At 43.8% G+C, this 22,503-nt stretch overlaps 1 protein-coding gene across 2 annotated transcripts in view; it reads right to left on the reverse strand.

Annotated features, from left to right (window-relative positions):
• PIWIL4 (piwi like RNA-mediated gene silencing 4) overlaps window positions 1-22,503 on the reverse strand; it is a 524,721-nt gene that overhangs the window by 5,756 nt on the left and 496,462 nt on the right. For both annotated transcript variants that reach the window (XM_077484954.1, XM_077484955.1), the window contains one exon: window positions 18,247-18,394. In XM_077484954.1, coding sequence (XP_077341080.1) covers window positions 18,247-18,394 — 148 coding nt within the window. The remainder of the gene's footprint in view (window positions 1-18,246; window positions 18,395-22,503) is intronic.

The following is a 22,503-nucleotide window of genomic DNA, read 5'->3' on the forward strand; positions in this document are numbered from 1 at the left end:
TTCCGCGCATGCTCAGAAAGGATTTACACGCCGAAAGTTATAATGCAGTGTATAGGACGTCGTATTTTTCGTCCCGTCGTACGTGCCGTTCACGTCATCGCGCACGGTTTCAGCAAACTGTTCGTTCGTCGTGTGTGGCCATGTCCGTCCATGCTAATTTTGAGCGGACTGTTTGCTGAAACTGTTTGACGGACAAAGTTGGGCGAACAGTCCCCGCGTGTGTACGCGGCCTCAGTGTGTTGTGTACGGGGTTGCATAGCTGCAATCCAGTTAGGGTGCCAATTCTGAATTATGTCCACAGACAAAAGCACCTTCATAGGCATGTGAGCATCAGTACTGAACCACAGAGCAATGGAAGGTGGTCACCGGGAGTGATGAATCATGTTTAATTTTACATCATTTGGATGGCTGAGTGTGTGAGGGTCACTTACCTGGTGAAGAAATGGCACCAGGATGAAGTATAGGAAAAAGGCAGGCTGGTGGAGGCAGTGTGATGCTTTAGGCAATGTTCTGCTGGGAAACCTTGAGTCTTTACATTTGTGTGGATGCTACTTGACGCGTACCCCCCTTGTTGCTGACCAAGTACATCCCTTCATGGAAACTGTATTCTCTAACGGCAGTGGCCTCTTTCAGAAGGATAATGTGCCCTGCCACACTGCAAATATGGTTCAACAATGAGTTTAAAGGTGTTAACTTGGCCTCCAAATTCTCCAGATCTCAATTCAATTGAGCATCTGTGGAATGTGCTGCAAAAACAAGTTTAATCCATCGAGGTCCCACTTCTCAATTTACTGGACTTAAAGGATCTGCTACTGATGGCTTGGTGACATAAATCACAACATACCTTCAGTGGTCCAGTGGCATCCATACCTAGATGGGTCAGGGCTGTTTTGGCCACAAAAGGGAGACCTACTCAATATTAGGTGGGTGGTCATAAAGTTATGGTTGGTGTATGCTCTTAGGAGCTTGATGGGGCATGCACTATTGGATAGATAAGGGTCCATGCGCAGAATTATGAAAGTCTTTGAAATGCACCCTTAAGCCCCATACACACTATCAGTTTTTCTGCTGAGTTTTTCCTTCAGATTTACCAAAACCATATAATATGAGGTCAAACCTTAGGAATTTCAATTTGTATGCAATCGGGCAGGCTCTTGTACTACATGGTTTTGGTAAACCTGAAGGAAGTGTGTATGGGGCTTAAGAGGGAAGGAGATAACTGCCCCTTGTGATTGTAAGATGCAGGTAATAACAAATAGCATAGAGAAAAATACTAAAGCGAGAGTAGCAATAGAAATTCTCTAAAGTGAATTCAAAAGGTCAGGAGCAAATGTTAATAGACGTCCCTCTCCCTTTCTTTTTGTCAGAGCGTGTGGGCAACCTTTAATGCATAGAAGGATTTTGAACAGATCCAGTAGGTTTGAGGTTGAGGGGGTCTGCCACAAACATAAGGATCCACAGTAGATGATTACTTTATCAGAAGACAAACGGATTGTATCCAACCAGTAGGGGAGGCCCATAGGATGTGAAGGCGAGACTGAGGATAGTGGGGTGAGAACCCCTTACTATCAGTAGCCGCCTCAATGTACTCCTCAAAAGAAGTTCCAAAGAGGAGCTTATATTTGAAAAACATGTGAAAAAGAGACCTTTTATGGAGGGTGTTCTTCTGATTAGCCTTTATGCCATACGATTCTATGCATATGCAAGGAAAGTAACGGCATTCTGGAGATCTAAAAGATATAATTCTCTGTGGCGTCTAAAGAAGAGCAATGCTAAGTTATAATCTTGCAGCTAGATTAGGATCATCACAGAGGTTTTACTAGTGATTTCTCCACTCCAGTTTGCCATGGTCTGGGCAATAGACAGGGTGGCAATTGTGGGTTGTAGGACTAAGTCTGCCAAGGCAAAGGAGGATTTCAACAGTGTTTCCAGACACCTATAAACTGAATCCTTAAACTAGGTAATACCATGAATGGAACCAGTAGACTGAATTATTTAATGTGAGAATGGCGGGATCCACAGTATGAGAAGTCCATCTCTACTTGAATTCCTGTTCCATAGGGTTCAAGACATCAAAATTATTGGGGGGGGGGGGGGGGGTATAACCTTTATTGAGACAGATCAATCATTATTATGTATTAATGCCCACACAGATTCATCCAGGATATGGAAAGGCTTTCTAGCAATTATATTTTTTATGTGCTCTGAAGAATATGTGGGGGGGTGAGCAACATTAAGTGTATCTATCCAGAGACCAGAATGCACTGCTTCAATCCAGTAGCCAACATGTGGCTCTGCTAAAAAGTCAGTGTCCACTTTATCTTTTGTAAATAGAAGTGCACTAGATTGTTCGGGTTGCATTATCTGAAGATAATCAGGGGGTGGAGAGGCAGTAGAGTGTTTACAAATGTTAGTAACTGATGAATCCAGATGTGGCGATAGTCTTTGGATTAGATGTAGACATAGTGACATAAAATTCTAGCTTAGTCAGACAGGCTGCATGTTGTGTAGCTGTGAGAGAGCCCTAATATGTAGGGGGTATGAGAACTCCTGGCTGTCTCTCTGACAACACCCCCATCCCTACAGGAAAAAAAGGGGTAGGGGTGTTCTCATATAGTATATAATATGTTTAGTATTCATTAGTTTGCTTTTGTATTGTTCATGTATAGGGATATCGCAGTTTTCTAATTATTGCCGTGGATCCTGAGAAAGAAATACGATTTGCAAAACGTGTCGATCTACTGTGCTTATCTTTTATTGTATTGATCTACTCAGTCAAAACATAATGTTCAATGATATGGCACACGTTGCTGGTGTATGTTGTTAATGTTTTTATCATTTGTAATAAAGCTATCATTTTTTATTTCTTTTTGTTGTATATTCTTACTGAGGCAAATTTGAAGTCCCAGAATACATGCATCTCTCACGTCTGCTTGGTGAATGGTTGGTTGTGGTTAAATAGGGTTTATATGAGTACACTGGTTTTGCCAGTGTCCAATCACCTGAAGGTAGCGGCATAAAACACATGGTCCAAGAATCAACTCATATGTCCTGTAAGACATTTAAATAATGGTCGCAATGTAACAAAACAGGAAAAACACAATGTGGGTGAATATTTTCACAAGGCACTATATAGACAAATTAGGATATTCATGACTACTTGGGTTAAGCTGCCAGTTTCAGGTGAATGGAGACTGGAAAGGGCATAACCTTTTCCAGCTCAGCTAAGCCTCAGCTTCTTAGCAAACAATCAGGAAGGGAGGGATCTCTGTATCCTATGATGTACTCCAAACAGGTTATCGGTTCATAGGTAAACCAAAAATCCAAATTTGTTAAGCGTACATTATAGAACATAGAGAAAGTGATATTCATGACTACTTTGGGTGTGTTAAAGAACTGAACATCAGGGGTGGACAACACAGCAACAAGGCCTACATGGCCAAAATCAGAACAGGGAGAGCCCTACTAAAAAGAAACCTGCAAGACATTCTGCTCAAAACTGGCATCCACTAAGGCATAAACATCTACCTGGTAGAACTTAGTAAACAAGTGAATAGAAAACCAGGTAGCAGCCTTTCAAAGCTGAAGAGAAGCTTAGTGCTGAATAGCTCAGGAAGCACTAACATTCCCGGTGGTATGCATTTTGACCAGGAAAGGAGAAACCTTGCTCTTGATACCATACACCTGAGAAATGAACTTATGAAGCCACCTAGAAATAATAGGATTTTTTGTACTCACCGTAAAATCCTTTTCTCTGTAATTCACCGACTGACACAGCTCCTCTCTTAGCCATTGAGTTGTTACGCCACCTTTAGAAGACTAGGCATTACATGTTATGCAAAACACAGAACTTTTAGTTTCGTCCAAGGGACGGTCCCTTAGGCATCAACCCCTCAGCCTGCCATGCAGCCATCAGTACGTCAACAAGCAGTATAACGTAAAGAAAAATAGGAGGGGCGGGTTCTGTGTCAGTCGGTGAATTACAGAGAAAAGGATTTTAGGGTGAGTACAAAAAATCCTATTTTCTCTTATATTCACCGACTGACACAGCTCCGCTCTTAGCCATTGGGACATCCCCAAGCAGTGCCAAAATGAGGGGTGGGAAAACAGCATAAAACTTCATCCACCATGGAAATAGTATAACTTTACCCACAAAAATGACAGCTTGTGGAAAAAAACCACCACAAAAAAAAGGGTGCTCCTCAACAGAGACCCTACCTTCAAAGCCTCGCCAAAACCTGCGGTAACAAATGCAACAGTGCATTAACTTAAAGGTACTGCGTTTTTGCCCAAAAAAACAGGAAAAAATGAAAAATTGTCAACACAATTGCAACTTATACAGCCGCTTGCAAAACTTTGCAGACAAAACAGGCATCAGCCGATGCACTGACATCTACCTTGAAGAACTTTGTAAACGTGTGGACAGACGACCAGGTCGCCGCCTTACACACTTGAGCGACAGACGATTGCCCTTGTGGAGTGGGCCGTGACCGGAAAGGGGGGGGGGGCACCTGCCCCTTCAAAGCGTAGGCTTGTACTACAATCTGCCTGATCCACCTAGAAATGGTGGCCGACGAGACCGCCATGCCTTTCTTTGGACCAGCCACCGAAACAAACAGTGAGTCTGACTTTCGAAGGGAGCCGTGGTAGACAAATACACCTTCAGAGCCCGAACCACGTCCAGAGCATGAAGGGCCACCTCCTTAGGATGTGTCGGCTTAGGACACAGAGATGGTAACACAATGTCCTCATTGATGTGAAACGCAGAGACCACCTTCGGCAGAAAAGACGGTTGCAGACGCAACACAACCTTATCCTTGTAGATAACCAGATAGGGCGACTTACAGGACAAGGCCGCCAGTTTTGAAACCCTCCTGGCCTACGTGATGGCCACTAGAAAGTCTACTTTCTGGGAAAGAGTCAACAGGGGAATCTCTCTTATATTTTCAAATCACGGTTTCTGAAGCGCCGCTAACACCAGGTTCAGATCCCACGGGGGTAACGGTGGACGCACCGGAGGGACTACATGTCGTTCCCCTTGAACAAAGGTGCTCACTAGAGAGTGAGACACCAGAGGTTGCTGAAAAAAGACAACCAAAGGTGATATTTGTCCTTTAATAGTGCTTAACGCCAGTTTCTGGTCCACTCCTTGCTGAAGAAACAGCAGGATCCTGGATATAGAAAAGGCCATCCTCTCTCCTCATACATGGAGATATAGGCCTTCCAGGTACGATGATATATCTTCAGAGACGATTTCTGTGCCCTCAACATAGTTGGGATCACCGAGTCCGACAGACCCCTGTTCCTCAACACCTGGCTCTCAATAGCCATGCCGTTAAAGCCCGATGGTAAAGTAGGATGGAGAATCGGACTTTGAGACAGAAGATCCTCACGCAACGGCAGTCGCCAGGGAGCGTCTGCCACCAGGCACACTAGGTCTGCGTACCAAGGACGTTGAGGCCAATCTGGGGCAATCAGTATTACTGGGGTCCCCTCGGCTTCCACTCTGCGAAGCAGACGTGGTAACAGTTTCAGTGGAGGAAAGGTGTAGATCAGCTGGTACTGATCCCACGGAGCCACCAGCGCGTCTGACGCATCTGTCCATGGATCACTTGTCCTGAACACGAATCTCGGCACCTTCCGATTAAGACGGGAGGCCAGAAGATCCACGTGTGGTGTGCCCCATCGCAGGCACAGTAGCTTGAACACCTCCGGATGCAACGCCTATTCTCCTGGGTCGAGCATCTGGCGACTTAGATAGTCCGCCTGCCAGTTCTCCACTCCCGGGTGGGATGTAAATGGCCGACAAGGCCGCTTCATGTCGCTCTGCCCACCAAAGTATGTGAGCGACCTCCCGTACAGCGGCCGAGCTTCTTGTTCCTCCTTGGTGATTGATGTATGCCACTGCAGTGGCGTTGTCTGACTGGATCCTGATCGGACGCCCTTGCAGTCTCATCGACCATGTGGAGAGGCATAGTCTGATCGCTCTCAGTTCGAGCAGACTGATCGGCAACTTGGATTCCTCCGTCGACCAGAGGCCCTGAGTCAAGTGAACTCCCATTACTCCATCCCAGCCGGATAGGCTGGCGTCCGTTGTGATCACTGTCCATTTCAGAGGTAGGAACGACTTCCCGGACCGAAGTGCCGGGGACCTCAGCCACCAGATCAGGGAATCCCTGACTAACTGGCTTATCTGAATCTGCCAATTCAGGGACAACGGAGATTTGTCCCACTTTGTCAAAATCTCCTTCTGCAGGACTCTGGTGTGGAACTGGTGGTTCATCAACAGTTTTACCGCGGCTCTGAGAGTCTGCAGTTTGTCTGAAGGGAGAAACACTCTCGCTTCCATGGAGTCCAGCAGTAAGCCTAGGTACTCCAAACGTTGAGTCGGTACGATCACCGACTTTTTTAGGTTCAGCAGCCACCCAAATTCTTGCAGGGATTGCATGGTGATCACCACATCCTCCTCTAACACTGAGGCGGAAGAAGCTCTCAGGAGGAGATCGTCTAGGTAACCCACAATCGCGATCCCGCGTTGCCGTAGCAATGCCAACACAGGAGCCAATACCTTGGTAAAGACTCGGCGGGCAGATGCCAGACCAAAAGGGAAAGCCACAAACTGGTAGTGGGCTTCCCCGACTGCAAATCGCAGAAAATTTGGATGCCGGAGGCATATGGGTATGTGCAGGTACGCATCATGGATGTCTATAGACGCCAGTGATCCCCCTTGATGGAGTGCAGCGACTACTGAGCAAACCGATTCCATTCTGAACCTCTGCACTTTCACAAAGTAATTGAGGGCCTTTAGATCCAGGATTGGACGTACCCCTTCCTTCTTGGGAACTACAAACAGGTTTGAGTAGAATCCCTGGAAACATTCCAATTCCGGAACAGGTACAATCACCCCACAAATCAGCAGGTCCCTTACCGCCCCCAAGAGGGCCTGGCCAAGAGAGGAACTCTATCTTGTATCCGGAAGAAATCAGATCGCAGACCTATTGGTCAGACAGTCAGGAGGACCACCGGGCTGCAAACTCCCGAAGGCGACCCCCTATCTGAGTTATGGGTGGGGGCAAACCTTCATGCGGTAGCACTTTTGTTCGCAGGCTTGCGGTTCCAGGGACGTTTTTGTCCTTCCGTGGTCGTCCTGTCAGGCTGGGGACGTTTGGCCGAAGCTTCGGGTGGACGAAAAAGCCGCTTGTGAGCGGAAAATGAGGGCCCTTGCCTACGGCGTGGCTCCTTAGCCTTCCTGGCCTGTGGGAGTAATGTACTCTTACCACCTATGGCATTCTTAATAATGTCATCCAAAGAGGCTCCAAAGAGCCGGTCGCCAAGGAAGGGAAGATCCGTCAGGGTTTTTTTGGATGCCTGGTCAGCTGACCAGCATTTTAACCAAATCAGGCGCCTCAGCACCACTGCTGACACTGAAGCCCTGGATAACAGGGGAAGAGTATCCAGGGCCGTGTCACAAACGTACTTCAGGCCTTGCACTAGTTGGTCTGCTAGTTCCACACAGACAGGAGAAGCCTGTTGTTCTCTCAATTCATGGTACAACAGTTTTGCCTCCTCAGTTAGTGTCTGCGACACAAGTGCGGATGCCAGTACTGGTCACATGGTTGACCCCACAACCGTAAACAAGGAACGAGCCACTGCCTCGGCCTTCCTGTCTGTGGGATCCTTAAATGCAGGAGTCCCCTCTACCAGGATCGTGGTTACTTTGTTTAACCTGGATCCTGGGGGGTCCACGACCGGAGGAGCCGACCACTTTTTGAGAATGCTCTCCTCAAAAGGGTAGCGCACCACCATGTATTTGGGGACCGAAAAGGTCAGTTGCGGTCGACCCCATTCCTTGTAAATTAACTTGCCAAAATAAGTCAGATACGGGAACACCTTAGGTGAACGGGCTGGCTTACAGGACCCAAAAGGGACCGCTACATAAGCTGAGGGATCTGCCAGTTCCTGAATCTTCAGGGTATCACGCACAGCTGTGATAGGTGCTCCAACAAGCGCTTTATCGCACACGGACCCGGACTCATCCTCGCTGTCCAATCGGTCCTGGTCAGCGTCATCTGAAACAACAGAGCAGGGGTCACCAGCCTCAGCAGGGCCCGAGTCTGCGTCAGAGCTCTCCCCAGAGGGGGGGGGGGGGGGGGGCAGGGGCCTCTTTTTAGCACCTTGCAACGAACGAATTGAGGACCACCGACAAAGCGCCCAAAGGCACTGCACATTCTGCAGGCGAACCGGTTGCAATTGCCTGGATTTCAAGGGAAGAAACACAGGTTTCTGAAGCCATGCTGACCCTACCCTGTCTGCCACCTGAAGGAGACTTAGGACAGTGATGGTCCCACCCTCCTCACTGCTGCTGGCTGAGGGGCTCTTTCCCGTAGGACTCAACACCCTGACTGACAGGTTATGCGCTGTCCAGCAAGTAGTGCCGTGTTCTGTCAGCTCCCATGTGCAGAGGAATCCACTCTGTGACATTCAAAGATGCTGCTAATGGCGCTGAAATCACTCTGCAATGTGCTCAGGGTCATAGAAAATGGCCGCCCAGCGTCCAGTGTAAGGACATAAAGAACGGGGAAAATGGCCGAATACAGGACCACATGCTGTCTCTAGAGAATGCAAAAAAATGTGCTTACGCTTCAAGAAAATTGCCGCCGGCATCTAGTATAAAGGACAAACCACAGGGAAAATGGCCGCCGAGACACAGGAGAGCATGCTTTTCCTTGCCCATACCTAAGATGGCCACTGACACTGAAAAACCATGAGGAACAGAGCTAGAAAATGGCGGTGACCAGCGCTGCATGAGATCACAGGCACAACCTCACAGGCACCTCCAGGGAGATAAAAAACACAACTCAGGACACAGCCAGCCAGTGCAGCCCCCCCCCACAGGTGAGAACCCCACCGGAGAGCCCCTGCACATGACACACACACTGCTCAGCAGCCACATGCAGCATCCCCCACAGAGAGGGGGGGGGGAAGATAGGGACAGGGAGAGAAGAGAGGGAGGTGAGGGACCCCCGAACTGATCTCCCAGGGAATGCCCAGCCCCACAGAGGCAGGGAGAGCTATACTTACCAGTGCTGAAGAGCTGGGAGACCTTCCATCACAGACCCACTCTCCGATCAGTACGGGGTGGCTGCTGGCCTCGGCACACTGTGAGGCAGACATCAGTAGCCCGGTCATATGTGCGCCCCACATAAAGGGGCATAAAGGCTCAATGACCACCTCTGTAGCTGAGGTATGTTGTGGACGGCCTAGCGCGTAGCTGCGACCTGCACACGCTCGCTGGCCGGGCTGGGGAGACTACAAGAATAAGTGTATCCAGCCTGTCACCCAGCCGGCTGTTGATAGCAGATCACAGGATCTTTCAGCTTGCGCAAAAAGCAAAGCTTCTGCAGAAAAAACATGAACCGATGGGCCCGTCAGGGTTCCTAGGTCCTTCTCCTTCACTAGGCAAAATAAAACTGATGGCTGCATGGCAGGCTGAGGGGTTGTTACCTAAGGGACAGCCCCTTGGGTGGAACTAAAAGTTCTGTGTTTTCCATAACATGTAATGTCTAGTCTTCTCCTAAAAGTGGCGAAACAACCCAATGGCTAAGAGAGGAGCTGTGTCAGTCAGTGAATATAAGAGAAAGTAGATTAAGAAAGAGCCTGGCACATGTAAGGATCTTCAGGCAGAACAAAAAGTAGATCAGACTGTCAAAATGAAACTGAAGACTGCAGATAAACTTCAACAGCTCAAAAACATGTAAACAGCGAAACATCTTTTTCTTTTGATGCTTAACATTAGAACATAAAGTTGGTGATACAATGTCCCAATTCAGGTGCAACAAATAAACCACCTTGGGATAGAGGACTGAGGACTCAACACCAACTTGTGCTGCTGAAGAACTAGGAAAATTCCTTGCAGGAAAAAGCTGCCAAGTCGGAGACCCTGCAGGCTGAGGTAAGTGTCACCAAAAACAAGAGATTCTCTCAGACAGGTTAAAAAGGAGAAGACTGCAAAACAATCCAATTGACATACATCACAGTAGGGGGCACTGGAAAGAACTTTGGACTTTTTTGCTGGCCACCAGAAACCAAAACCAGTGACTTTAGGCAAAGAGTTAAAGAGGAGCTCCAGTCTCCCCTCCAAAAAAAGTCAGCAGTATTTGTAGCTTTTAATATAAGGACACTTACCTGTACAAGGATCCAGCATTGTCCTCACCCAAGCTGATTCTTCAATCAACTGCGGATCCAGGCGCAGGCATCTTGACAGCATAATACCGTTATGAATGATTCGCAGTCTTATAGAACCTGTGATGTGTCCCAGAAGGCTGTGGGGGAAGGAGGGGGGCACTGAACTTCTGCACCAATCGCCGCGGCAATTTGACCAGAAGTGGGAGCGGGTACCTATCAAAACAAGATACTCACTACCCCCCCAAAAAAAGTGGCAGAGGAGGGGGAGGATGTAAATATGCAAAACTTCTCCTTTTGGGTGCAGTTCCTCTTTAACTTAGAGCCAGTTCACACCATAGAAATGCAGTCTGAAGGCATTCCAGATGCTTTTCTGAATGAATTGTACAGCACCCTGAAAGCAAGGTCACTGGATACGCGGTATCCCACAGATCACTGTCCACAGGATTCAATGCTGATTGTCAGACATTACAGGCAGTTTCTGCTATTGTATGAGGGGTCTACGTACAGTCCCTCTTGGCCATTAGACCATAGCAAGCGATCAGGATGAAGTTTCCTCTACCCCGTTTAGGGGTGTTATGAGCAGGCCAGTAAATCGGGACAAATCCCTTGCAAGGAAAACCTTCTGCAGTTACATCCATCACCTAAGGCCACTAGCTAAAAACTGAAGCTTAGCCGAGCTGGGTTGGGCTATGTCTGGGAGGAGATTCCTGCTTTTTTATTGGCCAGTGTCCATACACCTGAACCTAAGTACTCATGAATATTAATTCTCTGGGTCATTAGTACACTGCTACCATATAGCTTGATTACAGCAGCGTGCCCTAAGCCTTCTGATCCCGCACTCTGGGTACTGGTTTCGGGTGACTGCTTCCCGATAGTAATGATGATTTTCTGCTTCCTACTTCTAAGTGACAGCTTCCTGCTGCACTCTCCATCCTCGCTTCTCCAACACACTGCTCCGGCAAATACAGACAGCCATCCTGGCACACATCTTCCTGAGATTATTTAGTAAAAGTGCTCTAGGGAAGAATGTATTATAGACCTTCTATGGTTCATACATTGTACTGACATATTGCATCCTAGTTTGGTAGCCCAATTGCGCACTGATGGATAAGACCGCTCTCTAGAAAATAATCCACACCGCATAGAAAATTGAGGGCTGTAAATTTCTCTCTCTAGATGATTTATCTTGTTGTCTTTGTAGAGCAGAGAAAACAGTGAGAGCTTTGTCCCATCCTGGTTATCATTTCTTTGAATTATTGCCATCTGGTAGACAGTGTAGAAATATAAAAATGAGGACAAACAGATTTAGAGAAAGCCAAGAGGTTTACTGTTTGTTATAAAAGGGTGGTCTTATTTTTGAAGACAGGAATATGTTAGTATTATTTGATATAAATTTGACTCGTGTACTGTAAATGAGCATGTGATGTAATGTGTGTTTTTTTTTATATAATGTGAGGAGTAGGACTGAAATGTAATTTAATTTTACAAGGACAATAAATATTATCTACAGTATTTATCTCTGAATTTCAAGACCTCTGTCTCCTGCAATGTACAATTAAGAAAGCATATTTAGTTTCAGATAGAGGTTGAAAAAGTTAATCTCTATTAATATTTACTGCTACATATTAGGGATAATATACTATTTTGCAATTTTGGCCATGAAGATGCTTGAATGAATTTACTGCAATGAAAAGCTGTAGAGGTGGAATAACATGTGGCAGTTTTTGAAAGAGTTATGTATTGTTTGAAGAAATACATTTATTAGGGTTGAAACTGCAGAATAGATGAAATGTATTTATTACCATATCCTGCTTTTAAATATTCTGTTCTTATACTGTAATGAACCTTTTGGTAATGTATGCATGAATTTTAACTTTCTCACAAAGAGCATTTCACAGGAAACAAATAATACCACCTTGTGAACTGCTAATACCATTCAGTACACGCTGAATGTGATAGTAAGGAACCTGCAGTGGATAAAGAAATGCCAGTATTACAATGCAAAAAGGAATTCACCAGATCCCCAGATTACTCACAAAAGGTTCACTATTGCACTACAGCTATGCTTGGGTAAATTATGAAAACCCAGAGTTTCACTTACTGCTACTTCTATCCGTTTCTATGATACACAAGGATCCTTGCTGGTTTGGGCACATACAGTATATTTTCAAAACGGTTTCCTTTCTATTTTTGACCAGTAGAGGTCACTAATGTACTGAACACAGCACATATATCTGCTCTAGTTAATTTAGAATATCCGTCCTCAATATTAAATCTTAGAAAAACAGCTATGTCCAGCACACAAAATCCCTTACAAGGCCTGGATAATCTGGCCAGAATTAGCAAATGCAATGAAATAGTACAACTTTATATTGTGTCTGAAATATATTACTCTGTTCTATTTATTAAAAAGATATTCCTTAAAAATACATTTTTTTAGCTGTTCTAATGGAAAGACCCTTCTTCCCATGCAGCACATCCACAAATTCTTATCAGTGTCGCAAGCTACTCCGCTGACACAGATATTAGATACAGTCATTCAATCTGGTGGTGATAATCTAATATGTATGGGGCAGCCCGAGATACTCCTAAAGAGACAGGTCAACACCACAACTCCCTGCAGGGAGACCTACTACTTCTTTCATAGCAGCCCATAGCTTGGGCAACTTAAACATTCCTGGTTAGGATTGCATGGTGTTCAGATGTGCAAGCACGATTGTATAAAGCCAGCATTAACCTGCAGTCTAAATAACCTACCTTGTACTAGTGCATGTGATATAATACAAGAGCTTCAGAAATGAGAGATCACATTCATATTTTACTTAAACACACCAGCCTGTCCAATGGAAGAATTCAAATGGGAAATTTCAGCAGGTTTGCCGAGTAGATATCGGAGAATTGTGCTCAATTTTCCTTCTACTGTTTCTCTGATGTCTGTTCCAAGCTCAGTGGGGACAGAGAATATGAATTTGCATAGATAACACTACTCTATATACCCTATTTGCTACATTTATCTTTTTATTCCCTTTTATTTTTTTACAACAAAGTGATTGAGGACAGACTGAACAGAGAGCTATGGGAACAATATACTCTTTTTTCATATGAATTTTTAAGAGTGTATTTTCTGGTGTTCCAGCACATATGCTTGTTATTGCATGTGTTTTCAGAAAACCCACCTAAAATACATAAAATCATGGATAATGTGCTGCACAGAAAGATATTATAAAACTGCATTGTGGTTTTATAATATAAAAAGTTTAGGATGTGAACAATGCTCAGCTGTGCTTTTCAGAGCATTTCCACACTTTAGTGCTCTGTGTTAATGAAGTAATGTGTGTTATCATGTCTTATCACACATTAACATGCATTGTGTTAGGGCAGCCTATTATTTTATATGGGCAGCCAATGCACCAGATCACTGCCAGCACCACGTATGCCTATTCCTGTATTAGTGAGTTACATTCACACTAGAGCTGCACGATTCTGGCCAAAATGAGAATCCTGATTTTTTGGCTTAGAATAAAAAGATCACAATTCTCGTGGCGTAAAATCTTTCACATTATACAAAAAAATTTAATTCATTAAAGTGTAATTTGTTCCCCCCAAAAAATTGCATTTGAACGACTGCTGCGCAAATACAGTGTGACATAAAATATTGCAACAAACACTATTTTATTCACTAGGGTCTCTACTAAAAAAAAATATATATATAAAATGTTTGGGGGTTCTAAGTCATTCTCTAGCAAAAAAAAAAAAATGATTTTAAAGTGGAGTTCCACCAAAAAACGGATACCCTCTTTTTAGAGGGTTCCAACTCCCAATTCCTCCCGATTCACCGTGGCACCGGAAGGGAAAACACCTGCCACCCCCCCTCTTGGTATTCATCTGGGACATGTCACAGGTCCCAGATGATTGCCTGTCCAGTCACGGTGAGCCACCCGCCTCTCGCATGTGCAGTGTGTGTGCCCGGTTGTGAAGCTACAGCCAGGTGCCCACAGTGACTATCTGGCACTGCATAGAGGAGGGGGGAGAGGAGCTGGACTTCGTACACCCGCATCGTTGGACCCTGGGGGGCAGGTAAGTGTCCAACTATTAAAAGTCAGCAGCTGCAGTATTTGTCTTGATTTTTTTTTTTAAGCGGAACTCCGCTTTAACCTGAAACGAACAAATGTCAGAAAAAGATTTAGCGTTTAAGTGGTTAAACTTCCCTCATTTATACACCAAAGTGTATTCCTTTATCTAAAGGACAAATTGTTACAATGTTTATACTTAAATTCCACCTAAAGAATGTGATTCTTGGCAGACTGCCCATTTTTTTCCCTTTCTCTTGCTGTCCAAAGCAGAGAGAATTCTCTGCATAGAAAGAATTGTGAAATACTCTGTCAAGATAGCAAAGGGGAAAATTTTTTTGATAATGATTCTTACCGATTAATCGTGCAGCTCTAATTCACACCATTGATCAGAGCAGGTGCAAACTGTAGTGGCAGTAATCTTCTGATTCCTGTTGTGACTCAGAACGGCTAGGTGCAGCTGCCGGCCCCATACTATAATGACATGTTACTAGTGGCCGCAGGTATCAGTGAACTAGGCTGGAGGCCACAGTGAGCCGCAGCAGCTACAATTTGCACTGGCCTCAATCAACGGTGTGAATGTCACCTTAGAGCCATTGTGAATGTTACTGCAGTGTGCTAAGTTACTACAGCAAATACATCTGATAGGGCCCTCAAATTTTGATATCAGCAACAGGGAGGACAGAAACAATTCACAAATTAGATGAGACACAACAATCTGGAAAGAAACATGCCATTAACTAAACCAGTTAACTGACACAATGAATTATGTAATTCTCTAGGCATCAGATATATATATTCTGCATGGAAATATCTGGGAGAAATAAAAAAAATTGCATCCCAGTACAAAAAAAATGAATAAAATCAGTAAATCATAAATATTTGTTTTTCCATAATATTTCCTATGTCTCACGTATAGAGAACCATGCAATTCAAGATCCAGGCAGTCATGATTTTTAAATTGTATGATTCTTCACTGGATGGCTCTGTATTAATACAGTATCTCACAAAAGTGAATACACCCCTCACATTTTTGTAAATATTTTATTTTATTTTTTCATGTGACAACACTTCACTTTCTGTCCCACAGACACAACAGCAAGTCACACAAAAGTGAGACAACATTTTTACAAAGTCAGTGGAAATCCCCTTTAAAGCCGTTGTATAGTGTTTTTTTTTTTTTTACTTTTACCTACAGGTAAGCCTATAAGGCTTACCTGTAGGTAAAAAAAATATCTCCTAAACCTGTACGGTTTAGGAGATATTCCCCTGGCAATGATCAGCTGACTGCAGCGGCGCATGCTCACAGGGGTTTCTCGGCTGAAAGCCTGGCAGATGCGGGGCCCTGCCGGAAAGAAATCTCCAGCGCGCAAGCACGGGAGTGACGATATCGCTGCTCCGCCCACTCACAGCGCCGGAGCCGCCATATCCGGAAAGACAAGCCGAGGGAACATGTCAGCTCCCTCGGCGTCTATTGGGCAAGATGTCGGGGGGCCTCATTCTAAGGTAAGTATTTCATAGGTGCATACTAGCTCATTATGCCTTTCCCTTACAGGTCTGGAAAAAAATAATAATAATTCAGCGGGATTACTACCGCTTTAAGACTATGTTTACTGCATGGTTCCTTCTCATTTCTTTCAGACAGCTATACGTAGTGTCTTTACATTTTCCAATTTTTTTTCATGTTACAACCAAAAACGTAAATGTATTTTATTGGGATTTTATGTGATAGACCAACACAAAGTGGTACATAAATTATGAAGTTGAAGGAAAATGATAAATGGTTTTCAAATTATTTTACAAATAAATATGTAAAAAGCGTGGCGTGCATTTGTATTCGGCCACACTGAGTCAATACTTTGTAGAACCGCCTTTCTCTGCAATTATAGCTGCAAGTTTTTTTGGGGGATTTCTCTATCAGCTTTGCACATCTATTTTTTGCCCATTCTTTTTTTCAAAATAGCTCAAGCTCTGTCAAATTGGATGGAGAGTGTCTGTGAACAGCAATTTTCAAGTCTTGCCACAGATTCTCAATTGGATTTAGGTGTGGACTTTGGCTGGTCAATTCTAACACATAAATATGCTTTGATCTAAACCATTCCATTGTAGGTCTGGCTGTATGTTTAGGGTTGTTGTCCCGCTGGAAGGTGAACCTCTGCCCCAGTCTCAAGTCTTTTGCAGACTTTAACAGGTTTTCTTCTAAGATTGCCCTGTATTTTGCTCCATCAATATTCTTATCAACTCTGACCAGCTTCCCTGTCCCTGCTACAGAAAAGCATCCCCCACAACATGATGCTGCCACCACCATGTTTCACAGTGGGGATGGTGTGTTCAGGGTGATGTGCAGTTTTAGGGTCCCTCCCATGGCTTTTCGCAAACTGCTAACGGGACTCTTATGGCTTTCTTTCAATAATGGCTTTCTTCTTGCCACTGTTCCATAAAGGCCAGATTTGTGGAGTGCACGACTAATAGTTGTCCTGTGGACAGATTCTCCCACCTGAGCTGTGGATCTCTGCAGCTCCTACAGAGTTACCATGGATCTCTTGGCTGCTTCACTGATTAATATTCTCCTTGCCCGACCCATCAGTTTAGGTGGACGGCCATGTCTTGGTAGGTTTGCAGTTGTGCCATACTCTTTCCATTTTTGGATAATGGATTGAACAGTGCTCTGTGAGATGTTCAAAGCTTGGGATATTTTTAAATAACCTAAAACAGCTTTAAACGTCTCCACAACTTTATCCCTGACCTGTCTGGTGTGTTCTTTGGCCTTCATGGTGCAGTCTGTTCATTAAAGCGGTAGTAAACCCGCATTTTTTTTTTTTTTTTTTTTTAAACCTGCAAAGCAAAAGGCATAATGAGCTAGTATGCACCGCATACTAGCTCATTATGAAATACTTACCTTAGAACGAGGCCCCGACATCTCGCCCGATCCACGCCGAGGAAGCCGACATGCTCCCTCGGCGTCTCTTCCGGGTATCGCGGCTCCGGCGCTGTGAGTGGCCGGAGCCGCGATATCGTCACTCCCGTGCATGCGCGCGGGAGATTTAAATCCGGCCGGACGAGCGCTGCCGGATTTTCGCGGAGAGAACCCCCTTGTGCGCATGCGCCGCTGCAGTCAGCGGCGCATACCGAGGGGAATATCTCCTAAACCGTACAGGTTTAGGAGATATTTTTTTTACCTACAGGTAAGCCTTATTATAGGCTTTCCTGTAGGTAAAAGTTAAAAAAGTGGGTTTACTTCCACTTTAAGGTTCTCTACCAAACTTCTGAGGGCTTCGCAGAACAGCTGTATTTATACTGAAATAAAAATACACACAGGTGGACTCTATTTACTAATTAGGTGACTTCTGAAGGCAATTGGCTCCACTAGATTTTAGTTAGGGGTATCAAAGTAAAGGGGGCTGAATACAAATACATGTCGCATATTTCAGATAGTTGTAAAACATTTTGAAAACCATTTATCATTTTCCTTCCACTTCACAATTATGTGCCACTTTGTGTTGGTCTATCACATAAAATCCCAATAAAATACATTTACATTTTTGGTTGTAACATGACAAAATGTGGAAAATTTTGAGGGTTATGAATGCTTTTTCATGGCACTGTATTTGGCTTTCCCAAAGAAGGACCAGAGTGATCCTGTCAAAATTGTATTTCAGCATATCCATAAAAAAATATCCAGGACACAAAAGTAAGTGAATAGCATCACCACCTAATGCGTTTCAAGTTCACTTAGCATTTAATCATAGCTCTAATAGGAGATTTGTTTTTTATGGATACGCTGATATAAAGGTGATGGGCAGTCAACCAGACCTTTTTTTGCTACCTGGAATCTGAGCGACAGGGCCAACACCTAGTTAGTGTGGCAGTGTCGGTGGATATAAGAGATCGACCTAGAGCTGTGTTTGCATCCATGATCCTGTAATAATCCTGATGCACATCTCATTGATTTACAAATAAGTGTTAAATGTTCCAAGTATATTTTACTCACTGGCCAGTTGTAGTACAGATGACAGAGCTTGTATGTCAGACGTTGCAGATGATCGGGTTTCAGACAGTTGGAGTCATATAGCACGTTATAATATGTAGGGTTTACTGTACCCTGGCGGGCATTTTGACTTATCAGGAAAAAATCATACCTAGAAAACAACAGTTTTGTATTAGGTTAAAGCAGTGTTCCAACTACAATAGATTTTTTTTAACCCTTTCCGATGCTTTTAAATTAGCATTTGAACACTCACGTCTTTTGTAAAATGTGTCCCCCCATGTCCGGATTTATTTCTTAACCACTTCAGCCCCAGCCTATAGACATAGGACGCCCACAGATGGGATCTCCCATCCTGGGTGGGCGTCATATGATGTCCTCTGATTCCCGGCTGCCTGCGGCGCGCGCACCCCCGGCATGACTCGGGACCCGGTGCGTGTGCCTGGCGGGCACCTGCGATTGCCCGGGAACACAGCAGGACCATGGATCTGTGTATGTAAACACACAGATCCACGTGCTGTCAGAGGAGAGGAGACCGATGGTGTGTTCCCAGTACAGAGGAACACCAATCGGTCTCCTCCCCTTGTGAGTCCCCTCCCTCCACAGTTAGAATCACTCCCATAGGGAACATATTAACCCCTGCAGCACCTCCTGGTGTTAACCCCTTCCCTGCCAGTCACATTTACACAGTAATCAGTGCAATTTTATAGCACCGGTCGCTGTGCAAATGTGAATGGTCCCAAAAATGTGTCAAAGGTGTCCGACGTGTCCGCCATAATGTCACAGTCACAAGAAAAAAAAAAAAATCGCAGATCGCCGCCATTACTAGTAAAAAAAATTATAAAAAAAAATGCCATAAATCTATCCCCTATTTTGTAGATGCTATAATTTTTGCACAAACCAGTCGCTAATTGCGATTTTTTTTACCAAAAATATGTAGAAGAATACGTATCGGCCTGAACTGAGGAAATATATATTTTTTAAAATTTTTTAAATGGGATATTTATTATAGCAAAAAGTAAAAAATATTGTGTTTTTTTTTTCAAAATTGTCGCTTTTTTTTGTTTATAGCGCAACAAAAAAAAACCGCAAAGGTGATCGAATACCACCAAAATAAAGCTCTATTTGTGGGAAAAAAAGGACGTCAATTTTGTTTGGGTGCAACGTTGCTTGAACGCGCAATTTTCAGTTAAAGCGACGCAGTGCCAAATCGGAAAAAGTGCTCTGGTAAGGAAGGGGGTAAAATCCTCTGGGTTTGAAGTGGTTAAATAAAGTTTGTTAGTCCTTTCTTGGCCGTTTTCATTTTGCTTATCGGAATAATGCATGCCCTGTACTGCGCATTTGCAGCGTTTGCTTATTATGGAGCCGCCGAAACCCGGTGAACAGTGGAATCCAATGTTTGGCAGCTGTGTACTGTGCAAGCGCTGCGCATGCAAAGTGCTGGGCATGCATTATTCGACAGGGGGCAGGACACTGTCAACTAATCAGATTGCCATCACAACGGTCGACGTCGTCATCGGAAGTGCCCGCCCCCTTGTGATGGCAACGAAGCCCTCGGCACTGCCCACTGACTCCTGAGAAATGATGACACACATCTCCCAGGAGCAGTAGCGAGTGGAGGTGACGAGGGAAGTGACGTAAGGAGCCGCGGTGAGGAAGGAGGAAGATTTCAAGGAACCACATAGCAACAGGCATTAAGAGGTGAGTAAAAAAATAAATAAAATGTCCAAATGTTTTTTTATATCATTTCATGCCCAGTAATGCCTTTTTTTGGGTGGAACCCCACTTTAAGCACATATTCAAGTGGTTAGAAAACCTACTGTTGGGATCTTCACTGTGATTCTCACCAAGCACATTAGAACATCTACATGGAGTTTGCCGGTTGTCTCAATGTTTGAGTTCATTTGTTTTCACAGTGCAAAAAACATACTGGTATGTTACCTGGCTTCCAGCCAAAGCTAGCCATAATGCATATCACTGTGATAGAAAAATTAGACTAAGTTCCTATGAGAACAGGCCTGACTGACTTGGTTCCATTGTCTTTTTAACATGCAGAAACAATATAAACAATATAAATCGGCTTTATAGCTGAGTAAAATAAATTATTTAACATATTAGCTTTTTTACTGGCTACTCACACATCCATAAAAGGATGAGTATTGTAAAGAAAAAAAAAACAACAACACTACACATTGTAAAATCCCTTTCTCTGAGTTCATTGAAGCCCAGCAATATTATTGACCATAGGGTTATAGCGCCCCTTCGGGACTAGGACACCAGGCTGTAAAAAAAATAAATCAGAGCCCCGCCTATGGGCAGTCCTTCCTGGAGGCAAACCCTACACCTGCTATGGGCATATCAGTTAGTTACCAAGCAGTACAAAAAATAACTCAGAGAAAGGGATTTTATGGTGAGTAGAAGAAAAAAAAAATAGTTTTCCCTTATGTTCGCAGAAGGATACAGCCCTGCAATATTCTTGACCATAGGGACATCTCAAAGCAGTGACCGTTGAGAAACACAAAACCCCCATGAAAAAAATAAAAATAAAAAAATAAACTGCTGCTGCAAAACCAAGCAGCGGCCAAAATCTGCATCTGATGCCCAAACAGCAACCATGTATTAAACTGGGTAAAAGGCAGACACTGGATGCCTGAGACCGAGAAACACTATATGCCCTAGCTGAGTATACATCAATTAGGAAAAAAGGGGGAGACTCAACCCTAACGGCATAGACCTGAACAATGACTGTAAAAGCTTCCACCTAATATGACCCAGCACTGACAATATCATGCAGAAGTGATAGACACCATAAAAAGGACCTTTGAAATATTTACCAGAAGAAGGGCCCCAATATCTACAACCCCAATTCCAAAACAATTGGGATGCTTTGTAAAATCTACATTAAGAACAGAATGAAATGATTTGCAAATCTCATCAACACATTTTATTTACAATAGAGAAGAAATAGAACAGGGCAATAAAAAGCTGGTAAAGTAAGCAGTACTAACAAGGAAGAGAAGGGAAGAACATTTTGAAACTGATTAGTAGAGATGCACCGAAATTTTGGTGGCCAAATATATCGTATGAAAATGGTGTTATCGGCATTTTACTGAAAAGAAAATAAGATGCTGATAATGTTGACAAAAATGCATGGGATTTTGTTGTGATTTTACTGTGCTTATAGTGTGTTCTTCATATGACTCGAAAAACGCATCAAAAATGTAACACGTGTGCGTTATTGATGCATTTCAACGGGGAGGTACGTAGAATTTAAAGGGATACATTTTTCTTGAGCTTTTCTTGTGCTGAAGCAGGGAGGATAAAAAATCTATGATTTTTAAAAAAAATCAATACATTTTTTCTATTTAAATCTGAATTTTTTGCTTTTTATCAAATTAATTTTAATAAAATACTTTTGGGGTAAAAATCTATCTAACGATAGTTTTAAATTTTTCAAGTTTTCTATTTAAGATGCAATAACAATTTAGTTTATTTAGCATGAAATGGAGTAACCATGAGACAAAACAAAGTTGAAGAATATTCCTTTAACCCATTGTTTTGCAAATCTATGTACACTACAAACTGTATGATTGAATCAGTCCTGATGTCGCTGTTTTACTAACCTGACAGCTTATTATTCTAAATAGGAAACCTTCATTTTGTTTCCAAATGTTAAAGATTCTAATTACCAGCAAGAATAAATCCTTACATTTAAAGAGCACCTGTCATTTCAGATCCATCATGGCAGGGCCTGTTAGCAGCACCCGCTGCCACCATATCTCTCACCTTGTTGTGTCACTGTCACATCACCAGCCATCCCATTAAAGTGAATGGGACGGTTGGTGAGTCAACAGTGGGTCAGAGGAGGAGCCGCTGTGGGACAGAGATGTGAGAAATTATGATTTAAATCGAGCTTATTTAACCTCTTCCGGTGCTTCCCATAGCAGTTTAACTGTTCCAGGGCCGCACCTGTGCACTGGATAACATATATATTGTGGTAGTGAGGTACCCCAGCAGTGTTTGGACAGAGGATTCTCAACCAGGCAGGTAGAGGGGCTCCAGTTTATTTCCTTATTTGGGAGGAAACTGACTTTTCAGTTTCCTCATTGTTTACTAAAATCCGTTTTGGGATCTGGAGCCTGGGGATTTCGTAGCGATCCGGGTGGGATGAAATCCCCAGTCCTGGGTCCAGGTTTTGAGATCCACCAGCATACTGACTGGTCAGGTGTGTGCTGGGCTATTTGTAGACACCTCACCATGGTT

The sequence above is a fragment of the Lithobates pipiens genome, unplaced genomic scaffold (assembly GCF_037356315.1).
Source record: "Lithobates pipiens isolate NorthernLeopardFrog02 unplaced genomic scaffold, aLitPip1_a1.2 Scaffold_17, whole genome shotgun sequence".
Taxonomy (NCBI): domain Eukaryota; kingdom Metazoa; phylum Chordata; class Amphibia; order Anura; family Ranidae; genus Lithobates; species Lithobates pipiens.